General features: G+C 56.8%; 1 protein-coding gene across 4 annotated transcripts in view; it reads right to left on the reverse strand.

Annotated features, from left to right (window-relative positions):
- The window catches only part of CACNA2D2 (calcium voltage-gated channel auxiliary subunit alpha2delta 2), a 139,476-nt gene that overhangs the window by 109,533 nt on the left and 11,657 nt on the right, over window positions 1-18,286 (reverse strand). For all 4 annotated transcript variants that reach the window (XM_059389801.1, XM_059389802.1, XM_059389804.1 and 1 more), the window contains exon 2: window positions 3,609-3,690. In XM_059389801.1, the coding sequence (XP_059245784.1) occupies window positions 3,609-3,690 (82 nt within the window). The remainder of the gene's footprint in view (window positions 1-3,608; window positions 3,691-18,286) is intronic.

The raw sequence follows: 18,286 nt of genomic DNA on the forward strand, positions 1-18,286 counted from the left end.
GAGAGTGGCTTGTGGCCCCAGATCTCTGTTCCCAGCCCAGCTTTGGCCAGGAAGCCTTCCTTCACCCCAGAGAGAGGATCTTCTCACTCTCTTCTTTAGAGACCCTCCAAGAAAGGCATCTCTCCCAGGTCAGGAACCCGTCTCAGGATGGTGCCACTGATGAGCCACGGGTTCTTCCTCATGTCTGACTCTAATCTCTCCTGCTTTGCTCTCCCGCAGTCCCCAGAGCTGTTCCCCTTCTACACTGGACACCCAGTCAGGCATGAGTAGGTTCCTGGCTGTCCCCATCAGAGTGACCTGGGTTTCAGAGCGGGGAGACTGGCCATCGCCACATCCTCCCCCACGCACCCCCAGGCACCCGATGAATTATTCATCCTGATCAGTCTCATTATGCAAATGAGCTCAGAGCCCAAGCATATGCTCTCTGCTCTTCCCCCGCCCCACTCAGGATGGGGACAATATGGTGCTGATGGGGGAGGGCAGACAAGGAGCTTGGGAGACCTTGATCAGCTTCCAGGGGTTCTGGAGAGGGCAGGCCACAGTAGAGTCCACACTTTTGTGCCCTGTCACACCAGGAGTAGGCCAGGGCTTGGGGGGAGGTGGGGCTGTGGTACCCAGGGGCAGGGAGGGGGCAAGGCTCAGGAATATCTGGCTAAGCATGGGGGTGGGGATGGCCCTTGAGCACCAGGCCACAGTGGGAGCACCCGCTATATGCTGGCCCTGGGCTCAAATAGGGAAACGCGATGGGGTCTTTGCAGACCGCCCCCACACCCCACCTTGGTGTGCTTTGCAGATTGTCCCCACACCCCACTAACCTGTAAGTGGGCCCTGGTCTACACGCAGCCATGCCCCCATGGCGTTGTGCTTGGGAGGAGGAAAGTGCCAAGGCAAGGAAAATGCTCCCAAATGCCACTGTCTGCAGTTTCTGGACTCCTGCAGCTGCCAGCTCTTGTGGCGCCCAGCTTCTGGGAGTGGGATGGTCTCCAGGACTGGGAGAGGGGCAGAGGGCAGCCATGCAGAGGAAGAAGGCCAAGCAGGCCCTGATCAGGACACCCCAACTTCAGGGTGTTTGGGAGTAGTACAGAATCAGCTCAGGGAGGCCTGGGGAGGACCCTGGGGGCTGAGGCTATCAGCTCAGCAGAGTTGAGGCCAGGATCCCCGGGAGCACCCACAGTTGGGTCGGGGCTCTGCTGCAAGCATCCCCCTGACCCATCAGAGCTGGGCAGGCGCTGGCCCCACAGGCCCTCCCATACATGTGTGAAGGAGAACCATGGTGACTCTATCAGGTCTGGGGTGGCGGCGTGTAGGGGGCGGGGAGGTTGGCTCCCTCCTGCTCCCAGGGGATCGTCCTTTGCCTCTAGGATTCTTCACCTGCTTTCTTGCCACCCACTTCACCAGAGTGCCCAGCGCCAAGAAGCCGTCGCAGAGCTGTCAGCAGGAAGTAAGAGGCTGAGGAAGCAGGTGAGAAGAAACTGGAGCAGGACAGAAAGCCGCTGGAGAGCTGGCAGCCATCGCCAAGCGGAGGGGTGCCAGGAGGAGTCAGCCGGGAACGCCGGATCAGCACTTTTCTGCCTGAGGCCAGGCTGGCCACCGCCGTGCCAAGCACAGCCCCTGCTCCAGCCAGCTCCCCACGTCCTCAGGCTTAACCTGCCCACCCTTCCAAGAGGTGCAGCCAGGGGAGAAGCAGTGCCCGGAACAGGAGTCGGGAGCCCTGAGTCAGCTTCGTGACCAGGGTGGCTGTGTGAGTGTGGGGGAAGGTGTATTCACTGATGAAAGCATCTGCAATCACTCACCTCCCATCAGAAAGGAAGGGTTCAACAGGTCCTCGGAGTGAAAATGATTGGTGAGGGAGTAAAACTTCTAAAAAAGAGGGTGTACCTGTGTCAGCCCACCCACTGTTACTCTCGCCACGTCATCCTCCAGCCAGACCTTCCAGCCACATCACAGACCAAGAGCGAGGATCAGAAAGGAGCAGGGACTCACCCAGGAGCACCCCAGTGGGGCTGCCGAGCTGGGCTTCCATTGCTGGTTCTCACCAGCCAGGGAGCTCAACGGTTCAGGCAGAACCAAATCTCATGCATGAAATGTGGGCATTATCTGCTCATTGGTAAACGTCCGAGGTCTGATCTGCTCGTGATTATAAAACAAACAGCGTCCTCAAGCAGAGATGTCAAGGCATGGGGAAGATTCTCGACAGGAGGTGCAAAGTTAACAACTGATGTGGGGTACACCTCACGTTCCAATACAAAAGCTGGAAAGGCACATGATGCACATTCCAGGGTACTATCATTTCTCCATTAACCTGCATGGCTACACTTGGCAGCACCCACTTAGAACCTAGTCAGTGCCGGGTGCAATTCCTAAGCATAAACTGACTTGTGTTCCGGAACAGCTTTTCCTACAGAGCCTTCTCTGGAAAGCTCTGCTGGCCTCCAAGTACGGCTGAGTCATCAAGAGTTCGTGGGAAGAGTGGGATGGGGGTTAGTGCAATTCAAGCCCAGCAGTTAGGGCAGGGAGGTTCAGAGAGACTGGGCCACGAGGGGGAGGACACCGAGCAAGCTGGGGGCTGAGACCTCCAGACCCGGACTCCCTCTCCCTGTCATGTTACCACCTTGTTATCCAGCCCTGATCTGTGCCTAGGGACAGTCCTATCCACAGCCAGTGGCAACACACTCACTGCCAGCCCCATTTCCTGGGTAGCTACCCTAAGCTAAGCAGGTGGAAAGGACCAAGGTTAAAACCCCACAGAAGCTTCCCCATAGAGGTTACACCTGCTGATCCCAGTCCTGACCAAGAGGCATGTCATAAACAGTGTCCAGACCTGGCCTCGTGGCTGAACCATCTACAGAAACTCTTGTTCACCTTGCCGGTCCTGGGACAACCATCCGCAGGAGAACCGTTACTCCTCTGCTCGGTTCCAGGGGGCCCGCTGGTCCAAGCCTGCGGAGAGACCCTGGGAGTCCCATCCAAGCAGGCCAACAGCTCAGCTCTCAGAGCCTCTGCATTTCCACATCAAGAGCAACGGCTCAGGAACCTGACAGCGACACATTTTGCAGCCTTCTGGGGGTGACGGATGGCCTGCTCTTCACATCACTATTTCAAACATTAACATAATCTCCAAGGATGAATGTGGCCGTTTGCGCCTAATCAATCACCCCTCCTGCCCTGATCCCTCAACTTGCCAAGCACCGGCTTTCAACCTGTCTCCTGCTACAGGGGCGCCCTGAGCGGCCCGCCGTGGCTGCACCCTCATAGTGTGGACAGTCCCTCAGACTCTGGGTACAGCTGCACCCACAACACCCTCCAGGGCCTGGCCTCCTGCCTCAGGCACTACTGCAACACAGACCTCCCCCACTTAAAACCCCGAAAGCCTGGGGCGCCCGAGTGGCTCATTCAGTTAGGCATCCGACGCTTGATTTCAGCTCAGGCCCCCCACCTCGATGCTTGATTTCAGCTCAGCTTCAGAAACTCTAGAAGCTTCCCCACCTGCCCCAATGGGCCCAGCAGTGGCCCCCCACACCTAACCTCACTCCTTATTTCTGGAGCCCTTCTCCCATTCATACTCAGAAGAGGGCCCCTGAGCAGAAAGCGCAGGGCAGTGGGCTTACCTCACGGAGTTGCTGGACGCCCCCAAAAATCCGCATCACGCCGTCGATCTCCTGCTCCAGGCGCCGGGCCCAGTGCTGCATCCTGTGTGCAGAGAGGAGACAGGTATCAGGAAGGCCCCCCTCCCGAGTGACCTGGGGCACGACCAGCAGCAGCCACTCCTTCAGAACCTGATTTTCACTGGAGGGGAAACAGAGGCTAGCAACCAGAGTAAGCCTGTGATTCCCTTTGAAGCCCAGACCTGGTGGCCCAGGCTCTCCTCACGTACTGTCGGAAGGCCAGGGAGGAGAGCGGATTGTCGTTGAAATGCGCTGAGGGAGTCCAGCAGCTCCAAGAAGCCTGCAGGGAGACTATTTTTCACCGTGAAGAGCCAGCCCTTGATGTTGCTGCTCTGAACATGGGGACTCTGGACACCAGGGAAGAGGGGGGCATGAGTGAGCCATGTGGGGGCTGCTGGATGGCAGAGCCTCCTGTCCCTGAGGCTGGGTGAGGCCTGAGGAAGGGGAAGGAACATGAGTCACACTGCTGTCCCCACCAAGTCCCTGTGTAACTGGGGGCAGGTTCCTGCCCCTGCGGGCCTCATCTGAGAAGCAGACCTGGAAAGCTTCCGCTGGAGGCGGCCCTCACCTTCCCAGCAGTCTGACACACAGAAGCTATTGGAAGCTCACTGCTGCCTGCAGGTCCAGCTCAAACCATCCTGCCCCTTTCTGGGGGCCTGGCAAGCCCCAGGAGTCCTTCACCTGAGCCACCAGCCTGAGCAGATCTTCGCACTGCCATTACTCTGGGCTCGTTCTGACCCACCAGTGTCTTGGTTTCCTCCCCCAGAAAGTGGGGATTATCTGGGGCCACGCTGCAGGGTATGAGGAGGACAGATGAGAACAGGTGGTCCAGGGTGCTGCACCGGGATATTTGTGAGTGGACAGGAGGCGCCGGTGGCCTCAAGGCCCAGTATTCCCAGCCCACACTCACGAACAGGAATGGCCTCTGGGGAGAGGCTCGGCCCACGTTCTAACCTGTGACTTTCCTTCAGGAAGTGCCAGATCCAGTGAGCAAAACCATAACAGTCCTTGCTAAGAACCTGCCAGGGAGATGTTCTTCACACTTTCCAAGGTGTTCTCTGCTGTGACCAAGGGCCACTGCCCTAATGCATCTGAAAATCTGAAAAGGCACCTCAACTTCCTCACCCCAGCACACTGGGAACAAGGCTATTCCAAGGAGGGCTCCCAAGAGAGTTACCACAAAGATTTAAATACACCATGGGGTAAGCATAGCCCATAGGGCCAGGTAGGGGGCAGTGATACCAGCTCCCTAGTCTCCGGAGGAATACCCCAGAAACCACAGGATCCAGAAGATTGAATCCGGCCCTAATACGTGCCCTGGGTTGGCTAACTCCCCCACCTTCCGCAGCGCCCCTCAGGACCAGGACGCTGCTAGCTCCCCGGCTCACAAGAGCTTGAGCCTCTACCCCAGCCCCCTGCCCCACACCCATCCTCAGGCCCATGGCTGGGGGCTGGGCCTGTGCCATTGTGTGTGCCCCGGTCGGTTGGCATGGGAACTTGGAGCAGGAGGCGGGCGGATCACTAATTGCAATTTGCCAAGCTGAATGTCAGGACCGTGATGGGAAAAAAAAAAAAAAAATCAACATCAAAAGCAATAGGTATTAACTTCAGCTTGTTGCTGGCTGAGCCACAGCCTGATGCCCACCTCCACTCCCCACCACAAGGAGAAAGCTAACCCTAAGCCCAGGAGGGGGCGAGGCTGAAGACCAGGCTACAAAGGGCAATCAGGCCTCTGCTGCTAGCCAGGGGAGGGCAAAGCCCAGCAGAGAACCGAGAGCCTGCTTGGCCCCTGCTCCTATGTGCCGGGTGCTGATGGCTTGGCTGTGGCTGTGGGTAGACGGCGGGGCAGGTGGCTGTTTTGTGCTCCTGAGACAGAGCCCAGGGTGGGGGGTGGGGCTAATGTTGAGGTAGGTTGCTGTGTCCAGCTAGGTACAAAAATGGTTGAGGTCAAGGAGCTGGTCTCTGAAAGGAACCATTAACTCTGCCCTGGCCCTGACCTCAGCCACTCACTCACTGGTCTAGGATGAATGCCAATAATAATCGTCTCTGGGACTAGTATGTACAAGGACACCCATGCTGTCCATGGAGTGGTGCCAATATGCCACTTGCTCTCTTGCTTCAAGCCTCACGAAGCAGCAAGCATTATCATCCCCATTTTACAGATGAGGAAACTGAGGCACAGGAGCTTTATGTGACCCAAGAAGCAACAGATACAGAGCCTGATCCACAAAGGTGCTGGAGTCAGCCAAGTGAGCACATGCACCCCCTCCCAGCTCTGCATCCAGGATTGTCACTGAGAACCTGAAATGGGCCATAGTAGGAATATTTATACCACAGAAATCGGCAAATGCTACAAATCACAGTCCCCCAGAGCGAACTGTAAACATTTACTAGCACACCACTGATTCGGCCTCAGGCTGTTGACTCTTTTCTAGTGTATCTCTAGGTCTCTGGTTCTAGGATTTCACAGATAAGTAAATGAAAATTAATTGGAAGAACAGACATGGATGCCAAGTTTTTATTTTGTTCAGACAACACATTATTATTATTATAATCACCATCATTTCATCTAAAAAGGCTATTTCAACACTAAAAGAATTTTAGAAGAGCCAAATCTCAGGATAAATCCAATTCTTTCCAAGACACACACACTCTTTCCTCCCTCCCACTGTCTGTCTGTCTGTCTGTCTCTCTCTCACACACACACACTCACATGCACATACACATGACCTCCCCACTTCCACCCCCAGGCTGAGCAGCTCTAGACTCTGCTCTAGGCCACAGAAACCGGTCTGCCCATGATATAGCAGGACACACGTCCTCCTGGGGGCTGGGGCTGGGGGAAGGTGGCTCCAGCCCTCTGTCTGGTGCCCTGGGCCGGATGGACAGACAGACCCCAGGCCCCTGCGGCACTGCACATCAGAACAGTGCCAGGGAAAACAAGTGACTCTGATTATTCACCTAAACCAAACCCAATTAGGAAGGCAATATGTGTGTCCCAGTATTAAAAAGAATATCATAGATAAATCATTACACTGTCACCGAGACGAGATTCTGTGGATTCCAGGGTTTGGCTGGCATTTCAGTGCTGGCTCCCAGGCGCGACACCATGGGACCAAGGAGGCTGGGATTCAACTCTACACCTCCAGAGCTCCTGTCTGAAGGTTGGAGAAAGCACCCACCAAGCTGAGGCTAACGTGGTCAGGCACAGGCACAGTCACACTCCTGGCAGAACGGCATCAGGGCTTTGCAAGTATGGGGGAACGTATCAGGGTCCATGGCCCCACTGGGTCAAAGGTAAGCTGACCAAATCTTGCCTAGGCTCCCATCAGCCCTGGCTCTGCAGTGCCTCGCTGGTCGGACAGTGCTGCCCATGGGTCACCCTCCCCACAGGGTAGGTCCACCTGCTGGTTCTCTGCGTCCCTGTGATTTTCCATGCTCTTCACTGAGATGACACTGCTTATCTCCAAGTGTCTCTAAGTGCCAAATTAGTAAGATAGGGAGGAGAGAGAGTGTCTGGGAGGAGGCACGTGCAGTCAGGGGCTGCAGCCCTCAGGATGACGGGTGTGGGCAGGAGAGGCCGAGGACAGAGCCTTGTATCGCTGTGTCCTCCATGTGCACGAACCCAGGGTGGTGCAGGCCCTGGGCCCCCATTCTGCAAATAAGAAAACAGAGGCCCCTGGCAAGGGTGGGTGCAGGGCATATACATAAAGGGAAGCCAGACCCGTCCTCCTGGCTCCATCAGTTCCCTGATCCCAACCTTGCAGGATGAGGCAGCTTCTGGGAAGCCTCAGACACAGGTGCCTCTGTGACCTTGACCTCGACCTTGGGGAGTTGAGGTCTCTTCAGATCTCAGTATTCCTGTCTGTAAATAGGGGGGATGACTGGCTGGAAAGCTTCCATGGCGAAATCCACATGGCAGCCTTGATATGCCTTATTACCAGGCACTCCCAGGGGCTACAAGAGCACCCACAGCAGCATCCCAGTGCTCAGGAAAGCTCCCTCCAATGACTAAATGACCTAGGGAAAGGGGCGTGGAGGGAGGGAGTGTGGAAGGGGTTGCCAGAGAGGCAGGGAGTGGGCACAGGGCAGAGGGGCACTCATCCTGGGACTGGCCGACTGAGGGCCGCCCAGCGGGAGGAAGGCCCAAGGGCGCCAGGCCTCACTCTCCGGGGCAGACTTCAAAACCACACGCAAGGGAGCAAGGTCATCTCCATGTGGGGTGAGGAAATGGGGCTGAGGACCCCCTTCAGCAGGCAGAACCACCTAGAGCCCAGCCTGAACCTCGGGAGGCCCTGGCCAGCCTACAGGGTGTACTCTGGGGCCTTGAGCTCTGAGGCCAGCTGCACAGGCTCCCCCAGAGGGGAGGGGCAGGGCAGGAGGAGGGGGGAAAGGGTGGGGGAGAGGGAGGAGGGGAAAAAGGGAAAAAGCCCATGTGCAGATGCACAGCACAGATTAAACTGTTGCCAGTTGTTAATTTTATACGCGAAGTTGTTGATCAGAATGTGATTTAATTGTACAGTATAATCCAGGCTTTTGGAATAAATTATGCAGAAAACTCATCTATAATTAAACAAATCAAAAAACCAGAGACAGGTGACACGGCAGGTTTACCCTCCGAGGGCATGGGTGGGTGTGGGCGGCTGGACCCTGTGGAGGGCAAGGAGGAAAGGAGGCAGGGATTGTTCCAGAGCAGAGGCAGGTCCGGGGTGGGGGCGGGGGGGTCTAGCAGGGGCCTCAGGACTCCTGACCTCTGCCTCTGCAGGCCTCTTTACCACTATGGAGGCATTCCGCCATCAAAGCCCGGCTGCGGGCTGCCTCCACCAGGCCGACTCCTAGGATCAACCTAGTTCCCCGGGGGACCTATGAGCAATCTACAGTCCTCCCACTGGCTCAGAAGAGCAGCCATCACGAGGGGGCAGGTGGGGGGCTGGGGGCAGGGGTGGAACTGCAGGTGAAGCAGGAGGGGTGGACGGCAAAAACAGGATGAGGCTGGGGTGGGAGAGGGGTGTGGGGCCACCTGCGGCTCAGGGCATGGGAGCCAAGCCTGACAGTGGCGGCAGCCCACAGGTCTCCTGCTTCTCTCGTGACAGGCTGGCCAATTATTCTCCCGGCTCTGGGGGAGGTAATGATTTAAAATAAATTGCTATTTAATTATTCTGATTATATTTCAGCTGGCCTGCCACCTCCCACCTTGGTGCCTTCACAGTCTTCTGAAGAGGAAAGAAGAAAAGATAGGGCAGGAGAAGAGTGGTAAGGGACAGACAGATGGAGACACATAGACCTGGAGAGAGCCCAAGAGGGCTAACCCCAGCCCAGGGGAAGATGATGTGAGTGGGCCTGGAAAGGGTGTTCTCTCCCAGCAGCCACCCAAAGTGCAGATGGCAGCTGTGGCCCCTGCTGAAGCAGTGCCCCGGCCGTGGCTGGCCCTTCCCCTGGACCACAGCCACATTGCAAATAGCAGTAAGCTCAAGGCTGTTGCACCCCAGGATTGTGGCATCTCCAGAGCCACCTCCACCAGGGAGTCCTCCCTGACGGCTCGGGTGGATGTCTCTCTTTACCCAGACTGAGTGCCAGGATCCAGTCCTGGCTCTTCTGAGGCCTTGAACCAGGCCTCAGTTTTCCCATCTGGAAAATGGCAATAAAGCTCACCACCTGTCTACCTCTCAGGACCCAAAGAAGAGGCAGTTGAAAACTATGGCCCCACGGAGGGGTTGTCAGCAATGCTAACTGCCCCACACATTCATATGCTCAGACCCACAGTCCAATCTTCTTCCTCAGACCGGCAGCTCGTTAAGCATGGGATGGCTGTGCCTACACCTTAGACTGGCCTCCAGGTGGGCTGCAACCCCTCCCTGAGTGGCCTCAGAGACCCTGAGACAGGTCCAACCCTGTGGGAGAGACCGGGCCTCTTGAGATCAGAGCATCCTTCCCCATCTGCTCAGGAGAGAAGATGCTTGGGCCTTGGCGTCTTTCAGGGCTCAAAGCCAGGGTATCACCCCCGATCCTGATTTGATCACAGACTGCTGAGGATGGCAGAGGGCAAAAGTCTAGCCAAGGTCATTGACTCCTGAGAGGTCAGCTGGGTTCAGCCACTCCCGGCCAAGGACATGAAAGTGCCTACAGATGTGGAGGGCAGTCAGTACAGGGTGATGGGGAGCGTGTTGGCTCAGCTGATGCAGGTGTAATGAGGCTCCCCTGCTAGCCACATACCCACTCAACAGGTAAACTGAGGCACGGGACTGAAAGGACTGGCCCATCTTCAACTGATTTGTAATTCAGCTAAAGAAGCCCCTATAGTGTAAGCAACCTGCCCCCCCATGTCATCACCCCCATCCCCCCACACCCCCCTCCCATGTACATAGGGACAAAGGCAGCCCACTTATCACAAGTGACTCTCAGAGACCCTGGGGAGCTGGGGAGGGGCTGACGCTGCCGAAGCTCGAATTAGTCCAAATCCATCGGCCTCAACTATGTGTGTCTTGGGACCCTGCCCAAATACTGCTCCTTAATGAGGTTATTAATTACGGGCTGTCCCTTCCCTATCTTTCCCGGGGAAAAAGCTTTTCCTTCTAGTTGGCTCTCGCAGCCGTGGCAGCGAGACTGTGCCTCCCCCCTCAGACTAACAGTGAACAATCAGCCGGCTTTAATTAGGGCGCTGGGTCCAGCCCAGTATTTACTCCTAACAGCTTGACTGGGGGAGGGCAGGAGAAACCTGGAGCCAGCGAGCAGCATGGCCCAGGGCTGGGAGAGCCAGGCAGCCCGCGTGGCCCAGAGACGGATGGAGGGTGTCCGGACTCACACAGCAAATGGTCACAGACTCGGCCTCATTTCCCACAATTAATGCAGGATTAAAGGTCCACGGGGGCTTCGGCCGTCAGGAAGGACCTATAGATGAGGCAAGCCTCAACCAGGGACGTGCTGGCTGAGACGGGGTAGGAAGTTTCCCCAGTAGCATGGAGGGTCACCTGAGCCTGACTTCTGTTTCTGCCATGGTTAGCTGTGTGACCTTGGTAACACCTTTCATCTGCTGGCGCCTCTGGTAACTCGTCTAGAAAGTGAGGTGGTCCTTACATCCACAGGCACAGGGGTTCCATAGCAGCCACTCAGCAGGTCCCTGCTCACCATGGCTGGTACAGGGTTTTCCAGCAGCGGGGAGAAGCCTGTAAGGGGGGCTGCTCCAGCTCCCACGGGAGCAACCCTTGCAGTACCAGGAGTGTGGCTGGAGAAGTCCCCAAGGAGTGGGGGATCCAGGCCAGAGCTCCACTAGGAGGGTGGGGAGGGGCCCTGGTGCCACCTCACCCCCAGCCCCTGTTGTGTACCAGGCTCTACTCTGCGGCAACATCCAGCGCAGTGCTTGGCCTCTCCAGACCTCTGTTTATCTCTCTTTGTCCAAGAAGGGGCAGTGTGAGGCCTCCACAGGCCATTTGGGCTCTAACTGGGGTCTCCCTGCCCGGGGCCTGCACCTGTGTCAGCATCACAGCGGTGACAGACTAGCATTCTCTCTGCGATGCCTCAGTTCATTTTCACAGCAGTCCAACCCTCACCCCCATTCCTCAGAGGGGGGAGACTGAGACACAAAGCAACCGAGTGTTCTGGCCAAGGTCACACAGCTAATGAATGCCTATCAGGACGACACACACCTCTCCTCAGGACCCCAGTCTCAAATGCCCAGGTGCTGGCGTGCCCTGGCCTCTTGGCCATCTAACAGATCTCCCAAACTGAGACACTGACCTCCCTCTGGAGCCTCACTCTCCCTTTTCTCCTTCACTGGCCACCTCCCCCGGCAAGGCTGATGGCATCCTTCGCCTTGCTCCTCAGGCCACACTGACCTTCTCACTGGGGCTTGAATACACTCCCATACTCTGTGCACAGGCCTTCGCACATTCTGTTCCCTCCACCTGGACTGCTCTTTCCTCAGAAGTCCAGGAGGTCCCCTTCTAACCCCCTTCAGGTCTCTGCCCATGCCTCACCTGCTTGGTGAAATCCACTTCCTCACCCCACTTTAAGTTGCGCTCCCCCATCCCCTACCCCAGCAACAGGATCCCCACATGCCCCCTGGGGTTACTGTTTTAGCTAGCATTCCACCAGACCTCCTCTCTTTTGTCTCCTGCCCTCTTAGAGAGAGGCACCTCCTGCTCTTTGGCCTGGAAGAACGGGCCAGTTGCTGAGTGGCGGTGGCCCCCAGAGTCGGAGTGACCTCCCCACCATCCTGCCCTAGCTGGCGTGAGGCCCGCCCAGGAGCAGGCAGGTGGGCTGGGCAGTGGATGACTGCAGAGGGGCTGGAAGTGCAGAGGCTGCCCTAGGGCTGGCCCAGGAGGCCTTCCCTTTCCCTGGCTCCTCTCCCTATGAATTATTAAAGTTCATTTATGATGGGCCTGCCCAGGACTGGGCCTGTGGCTTCTGTGCATAATTCATGACTCTCCCAGAAGGGCTGGGTGCTGGAGCAGCCAATTTTTCCAGGAAGCAAGAAGAAAGTGCGGAGAAGAAGTAAGCCAGACCTGGGCTGTCTTCCGTGTAGCTCCATCTCCCTGTGCCATCTGGGGGTGCCCATCACCTCCACCCACCCTGCCCCATGCTGCCTTCTTCTGCACACTTGAATTCTGGTTCCTGGGGCCTGAGTCCATGGCTTTGTGCAGGCTCACCCACTCCTGTCTCTGTGCCTCAGTTTCTCAACTATGGACAGATGGAGTTGTGGTGTTCAGACTGCTGTGGCAGCAGGATCAACCACCTTGGTTCCCCTGGGGGGACAGCATCATGGGTCTCCGAAAGGTACCAACACCCAGATATCATCATTTGTGCATTTCCCCACAGACTAGAGCTGGGACAAAGCAAGGAGCAAGAGGAGTTCATGAACCAGCTGAGGCCTCCCCAGAACAAAGCAAAGGGTCCAGGCCAAGGACACGGGGTATCTGCCAGCCACTCTGTCCAGGATCCGCCGTCTGCTCCCCAGGCCAGAAGCCACCTGCCCTAGTTACTGGTACAGATCATGGCCATTTTTGGGTTGTAGCACCTGCTTCTCATCCCAGGAAATCGGGCACAATGGGAAGGTAACCCCTACCCAGGCCCATGTAGCAAATGGGTAAACTGAGGTTTAGGAGATGGGTATATTGACACAGTCCCTGTGCCGAGCCCTGTGCTCTGGTGGGGGAGCCATGCCCAAGCCTCGTCTTGGGAAGTGCACAGAAGGGCTGAGGCACCGGTAGAGGTCACCAGGTGAGTCACGGAGGGATCCAGGAGCCCCAACCACTGGTCCCCGCCCTACAGCAATAGCTGCAGCCTGACTAGAGGCGGCAAAGGAGGCTCTTTCCATGTGTCACCGACTACTTCAGTCTGATTCTGTGATTCACATGTCCCTATCTCCCCTCCTGCACATCCTCCCCGCCCCCCAGCATGAGTCAAATCCTCGCTGAGCCACAAATAGCCGTCCTCTGTGTGCATCCTCGACATGGCCTCCTGCCTTAAGGAAAACAGAGAGCCCCTACTCGGGGTCCTCAGTTCCTCCTCAGGGCAGAGATCTCCCCCATAGAAGCTGGCAGGCCCCCGGAGCACACCCAGGTACAGAGCAAAGACCAGAACCCAACCTATCAGGGCCAGCTTTGTTCTCTGGCCTTGACACACCTCTACCAAGTGACCTCCACCAGGAAGTCTTCCTGGATTTCCCCTACCTTCTTTCAAATCCATAGTCCTTACCCTACCTTATGGACCCTTGCCTTAATTTGGTACTATAGCCTGGTCCCATGACCAAGTTCCCTAGAACTTAGCTTACGGTCTGGCAAAGAAGAGTCTTCTGGAAGTGCCTACGGATAGATTTAATTAAACATCTCCCCCTCACCAGATTGGCCCTTACCCCATTCACCTACCTTAGCAGTGGGAAAAAGGCTGCAGAGCAGGGCTGGGAAAGGGCTTCCAACTTCCACAGGCTTCCAACTTCCACAGCACCAAGGAAAGGACCAAGGACCAAGGATGCTGGGTGCTCTGTGTGCAATTCCTGTGTGATGATGTCACACAGCACCCTTGGCTAGGTGAGGACCAATCCAGGCTTGTTTCATGGATGAGGACTCTGAAGCTCAGTGGGTGAAGTAACACACCCAAGGCCACAAAGCCAGTCTGTGCTGAACCAGAATTTGAACCCAGCAAAGTATGGGTTCAGAGCCCAGGCCCTGTCTTAGTCTAGCGCCTCCTTAATTCCAAGGTGGATGCCAATGGCCAAGATCTAAAGTAGGAAATAGGGTGAGGATAAGGGCCAGCCCCCATTTATGACTGTTTTCAGCTCTGAGAAGGGGCCCGTCCTTACATCTGGGCCCCTGCTGCCTCCCCAAGCAAGCCAGAGCTGGGTGTAATTGGGAAGTTCTTCCTTATACCCCACCAGAGCTGCCCTACTGCAGGCATGTTGTCTCGGCAGTGAGGAGCCCAAGTCCCTCCCTGTGCCAAATCCCACCTTGGGAAGCCTGGACTAAGTTGGTGGGGTGGGGGGGAATGCCCACCTCCTCTGGGATTTGCTTCTCACTGGGGCCTGGCTTCTCAGAGCCCTGAAGCTTCATGTAAATCGAATGGGAGTGCTCAACCCGCCTTGACACGCTTTGGGCTGGTTACTCTCAGGTGCTCTGTGGTGAATCTTTTAGCAATGCAAATCCTCTCTGTGGGCTGTGCTGTGGAGGATCCAAGGCCTGACTCCCACAAGGAGGGGGACTCACGGGCCAGCTCAGCAGCAGCGCCTCCTTCCAAAGGAGCCCTACTGAGGCAGCCAGGCCAAGAGAAGCCACTCCGCCTGGTGAGCCTGAATTGTCATTGGGGCTGGCCTGGGGAGAACAAAGCCCGCAGGGCTTGTCCCGGATAACAAAACTGGGCAGATGTCTCCCACCTTCTGCAAATTCCCCACTGGCTTGCTCACTATTCGTTTGTTAGTTCATTCATTCATTCATTCATTCACATGATTACTAGGCCAGACTGCAGGCGGGGCACCAGGAAGAGATACAATGGTGGTCAGGGCAGGTGCTAGCCTGCTCTCCAGAGCTTGGAATTCAGGCAGAACAGATGCCTGCTCTGATTCAGACCTGATGAGCAAAGAGAAGGGGGTCTAGTGAGCCTTGAGGGGTGGCATGCAGGCCAAGGGGCCTGACCCACCCTCAGGGGCTGGCCAGGTGAAGGAAGTGCTGCAGAGCTGGCCGGCGCTCCAGACAGAGCGGGCAGCACATGCCAGGCCCAGCAGCAAGGCGAGCCCTGCCCACGGTGATGTGCTGTGAACACGCAGACCCACCATGGGCATCACGGCAGGCTGCTCTTCCACACGGAGTTCCACAGAACTCCAACCTCAAGTACACGGGGGAGCACCGCCACGTGCTGAAGGGGGCAGGGTGGTGGGCTCCCAACAGCGGGGAGGTGAGCAGAGCAGGCCCTTGTGTCCCCCTTGTGCTGACTTGCGGGCCACCCCTGCCAGGGTATCTGCCCTATGTTTCACAGGCACCCAGGGCCAGTCCGTGAGAAAGGGGCGGGTTGCCTCTCCCCACTTCTCGGATGAAAAAAGCAGGGCTCAGAGTGGCTGCAGGTCAACTGTGTAAATTTTGTTTCACACAAGGTTACCTACTACTTGCCCTGCAGTGGGGGGTGCTGAACGCTCAGCCCCAACCCTCTGTGAGCACTCCCTCTGGGAAAGGTGGGCTCTGGGCTGCATGGGTGCAGAAGCATCCAGGGAAGGCCCTCTGGACAGGGGAGAAAGGGGGACAGACTGGTGGGGAAGTGCTCAGTCTCCCAGGAACAAATTCCATTTACTCATTCACTCAGGACTACCCGGTCGCCATTACAACCGGGACATGGTGCAGGGCCTCCTGCCCTGGGCCTTCCACCACTGCCCCATGCTTTGTACCTTGTGACCTCGACCCCCGCCCCCCGATCCCCCCTGAGCCTCAGCCCATTGCACATCAGAGGTTGGGGACAGTATTACTGTCTGCATGGGCCAGATGGGGCTCCAGCAGTAAAATCCTCCTGCTGTCACTCCCGCCAGAGGTGCCCGCAAGTGCAAAGCGTTCACAATTTTCTTGATATTTCTGACACAGATGTTATTATTAAAACACCCTCTCTTGAGTCCAGGGCCAGGCACATAGCTGGTGCTCAAAATGTGTTGGCTACAAGACCAGAGGCTCCAACCTCACACTACAAAATATAGGAAATATGGTCCCATTTTAAAGATTAGGAAACTGAGGCACAATCTGACTCAAACAAGGCCATGTATGGGACTCTGTTTATGACCCACAGCTCCTCCCCTCCTCAATCTCCATGCCCTGGACCAGGTTTTCTAGAAGGCAGCAGGCAGGCACAGCAAGGCCAGCAGAGCCCATGGCTCTGGGTCCCTCTGGAAGCGCCAGGGAGTCCCCACCCTTCTCCATGTTTGAGTAACGGCCTCCATACGCCACCAATCTGGAAATCACCTGTGAAATTTATTTCCCCCGGCGCAGGCTCGGGAACCATGTAAATCACCCCGCTCAACAGCCTCTGGGATTGTTCCCTGCCACCCCTCACCAGCTGCTCTGTGCCAGGGCCCCGGTCATGAGCTGTGCATAGCCTATGGTGTCCTGGGTGTTACGCGGCACCATCCAGGGGCGCAGCAGGAATGTGCCAGCAGGCGGGGATGAAGCCCATCTGAAACTTTGGACACTGGGTCCGAAGGGGCAAGCTCCCCCACCCCCCTTCCCCACCCACACCCCTTGTCCTTGTCCCCCCATCAGTAGCCTTGTCTTGGAGGAAAGTGGGTCTGAGTGGTTTCCCCAGGCCTCTAGAGCCCTGACTGGGGGAGGCCCAGGGCCATGGGAATGGCAGGGACCCCAAGAAGGCCTGTCAGGACCCCATCTAGAGGACAAGCCCTGCGCCCCCTCCCTCCTCCACTACCAGAGTCAGTGTCTCTTGGATTATCTTTTGAATGCCTCTTGGAGCACCATCCAGGCATAGTTATTATTTATTCAGCCTTTCTTCCATTTCTTCTTTCCTGGCAGTCTCCCCCACAGAAGGTGAGCTCCCAGAGAGCAGGCTCGGCACACAGCTGAGAAGAAAGGGGTGGTCAGGAGCCAGGAGGCGGGTCCTGGGACATGCGCAGGCTGTGGCACGGTCAGCGGGGAAGATGGGGCGAGAGCAAGTGTCAGCAGAGGCGCAGTCAGGCCGGCTGAGGGGGCCTGGTTGATCTCCCTAGGACAGGCCACAGACTCTGGCCACTGGCCACGTGCACAGGCATCTGGGAACAGCTGGCTTCCACAGGGACCACAACCAGGAGACTCCCCAGAACCAGTATGTCAGCCCCCACCTCCCCTGCCTTGAAGCCTCAGCCCCCCTTGCTAGACGGGGACAAAGGGGCGGTCCTGTGTTTATTTTCCTAATTCCACGCTTCTCTACCTTCACTGTCAGGACCCCTGGGTGGCTCTGGAAGATATTGATCCCTAGGCCCTGCCCCAACCCAATTAAATAACATAGTCCCATGGCCCCCTCTCCCCTAAGGGGAGACCTTGGAGTCAGCCCCTGGGCTGGGGCAATACCTTGTTAAAGCCACAGGAGAGTGTGTGGAATGGCCTTTGCCTTATGCCACCAGCAAAGCCAGGCCCATATGGTGGCCCCGTCCCAGACCACGTAAAAGTTACTCCTGCTTCCAAAGACAACCAGCTCGGCTTTCAGACACCTGTGCAGACTCTGTTCAGTGAACATTTATTGAGCACTTGGTATGTGTGAGACTGGAGCTCCAGCCAAGGACAGGGGGCCCCTGCTGTTGTCTCTCCCAGGCCCACAGCCTTGAAGGGCAGGCAGCAAGGTCTACAGCGAGACAAGAATGAGGGAGCCTTCGGGCAGCCCAGGAAGCCTCTAACCTACGTGGAGAAGTCAGGGGAGGCTTCAGGAAACAGTGACCCAGTCAGTCACTCCGGGACACGCAGAGGTCAGCTGGACCACAGGCAGATCCTTCTTGGAGCTGGCAAGGCCCTTTGCAACCACTCCCTGTCTTAGTCTGCACTTAATGCTTAGTAGGTGCTTGTTAAGCCCCTGTGGAAAACGATGAGCACTGTCCTCATGGGTACTCAGTCCCAAGGGCAGAGATCCACTCCTGGGCCCATCAGAAGCAGCCCCTTGTCTGTGGGCCATAGCACCAGCTTACAGGGTAAGACAGATGAGAGCTACACAGATGGAGTAGCAGGAGAGCATCGTCCTCAGCTGAAGAAGGACCCATCACTCTGGAGGGTCCTGGGAATAATGAGGATACTGAGGCTCAGAGGAGGAGGGCAGGTGGCTTACCCAGATGTCTGGTGTGTGTGGACACAGGCCAAGGCTACGGTGGGGTAGGACACTAGCAGAGGGAGGAAGGGCAAGGGGAGGCCCAGTCCCTACACCACAAGTCCCTGAGATTTCTGGGGACCGAAGCAGCCAAGGTCTGGTTTAAATACTTGACCTTGCTTGCCTGTCTGCCTCCCTCCCTCTGAGTCTCCCACGGGTAAATCTAGGCACCGCTAGGGGTGGGGGTGGGGGGGTGGAGCTGGTTGGAAGATTGAGGGTGAGGGGTGGAGTGTATGCATACACTCTGTGTATGCACCAGTGGCCACAGTACCCTCAGCTTCCACCAGCTAAGGGGAGAAGGCCTCAGAAGGAGA

Source organism: Mustela nigripes, chromosome 2, assembly GCF_022355385.1.
Source record: "Mustela nigripes isolate SB6536 chromosome 2, MUSNIG.SB6536, whole genome shotgun sequence".
In the NCBI taxonomy this organism is placed as follows: domain Eukaryota; kingdom Metazoa; phylum Chordata; class Mammalia; order Carnivora; family Mustelidae; genus Mustela; species Mustela nigripes.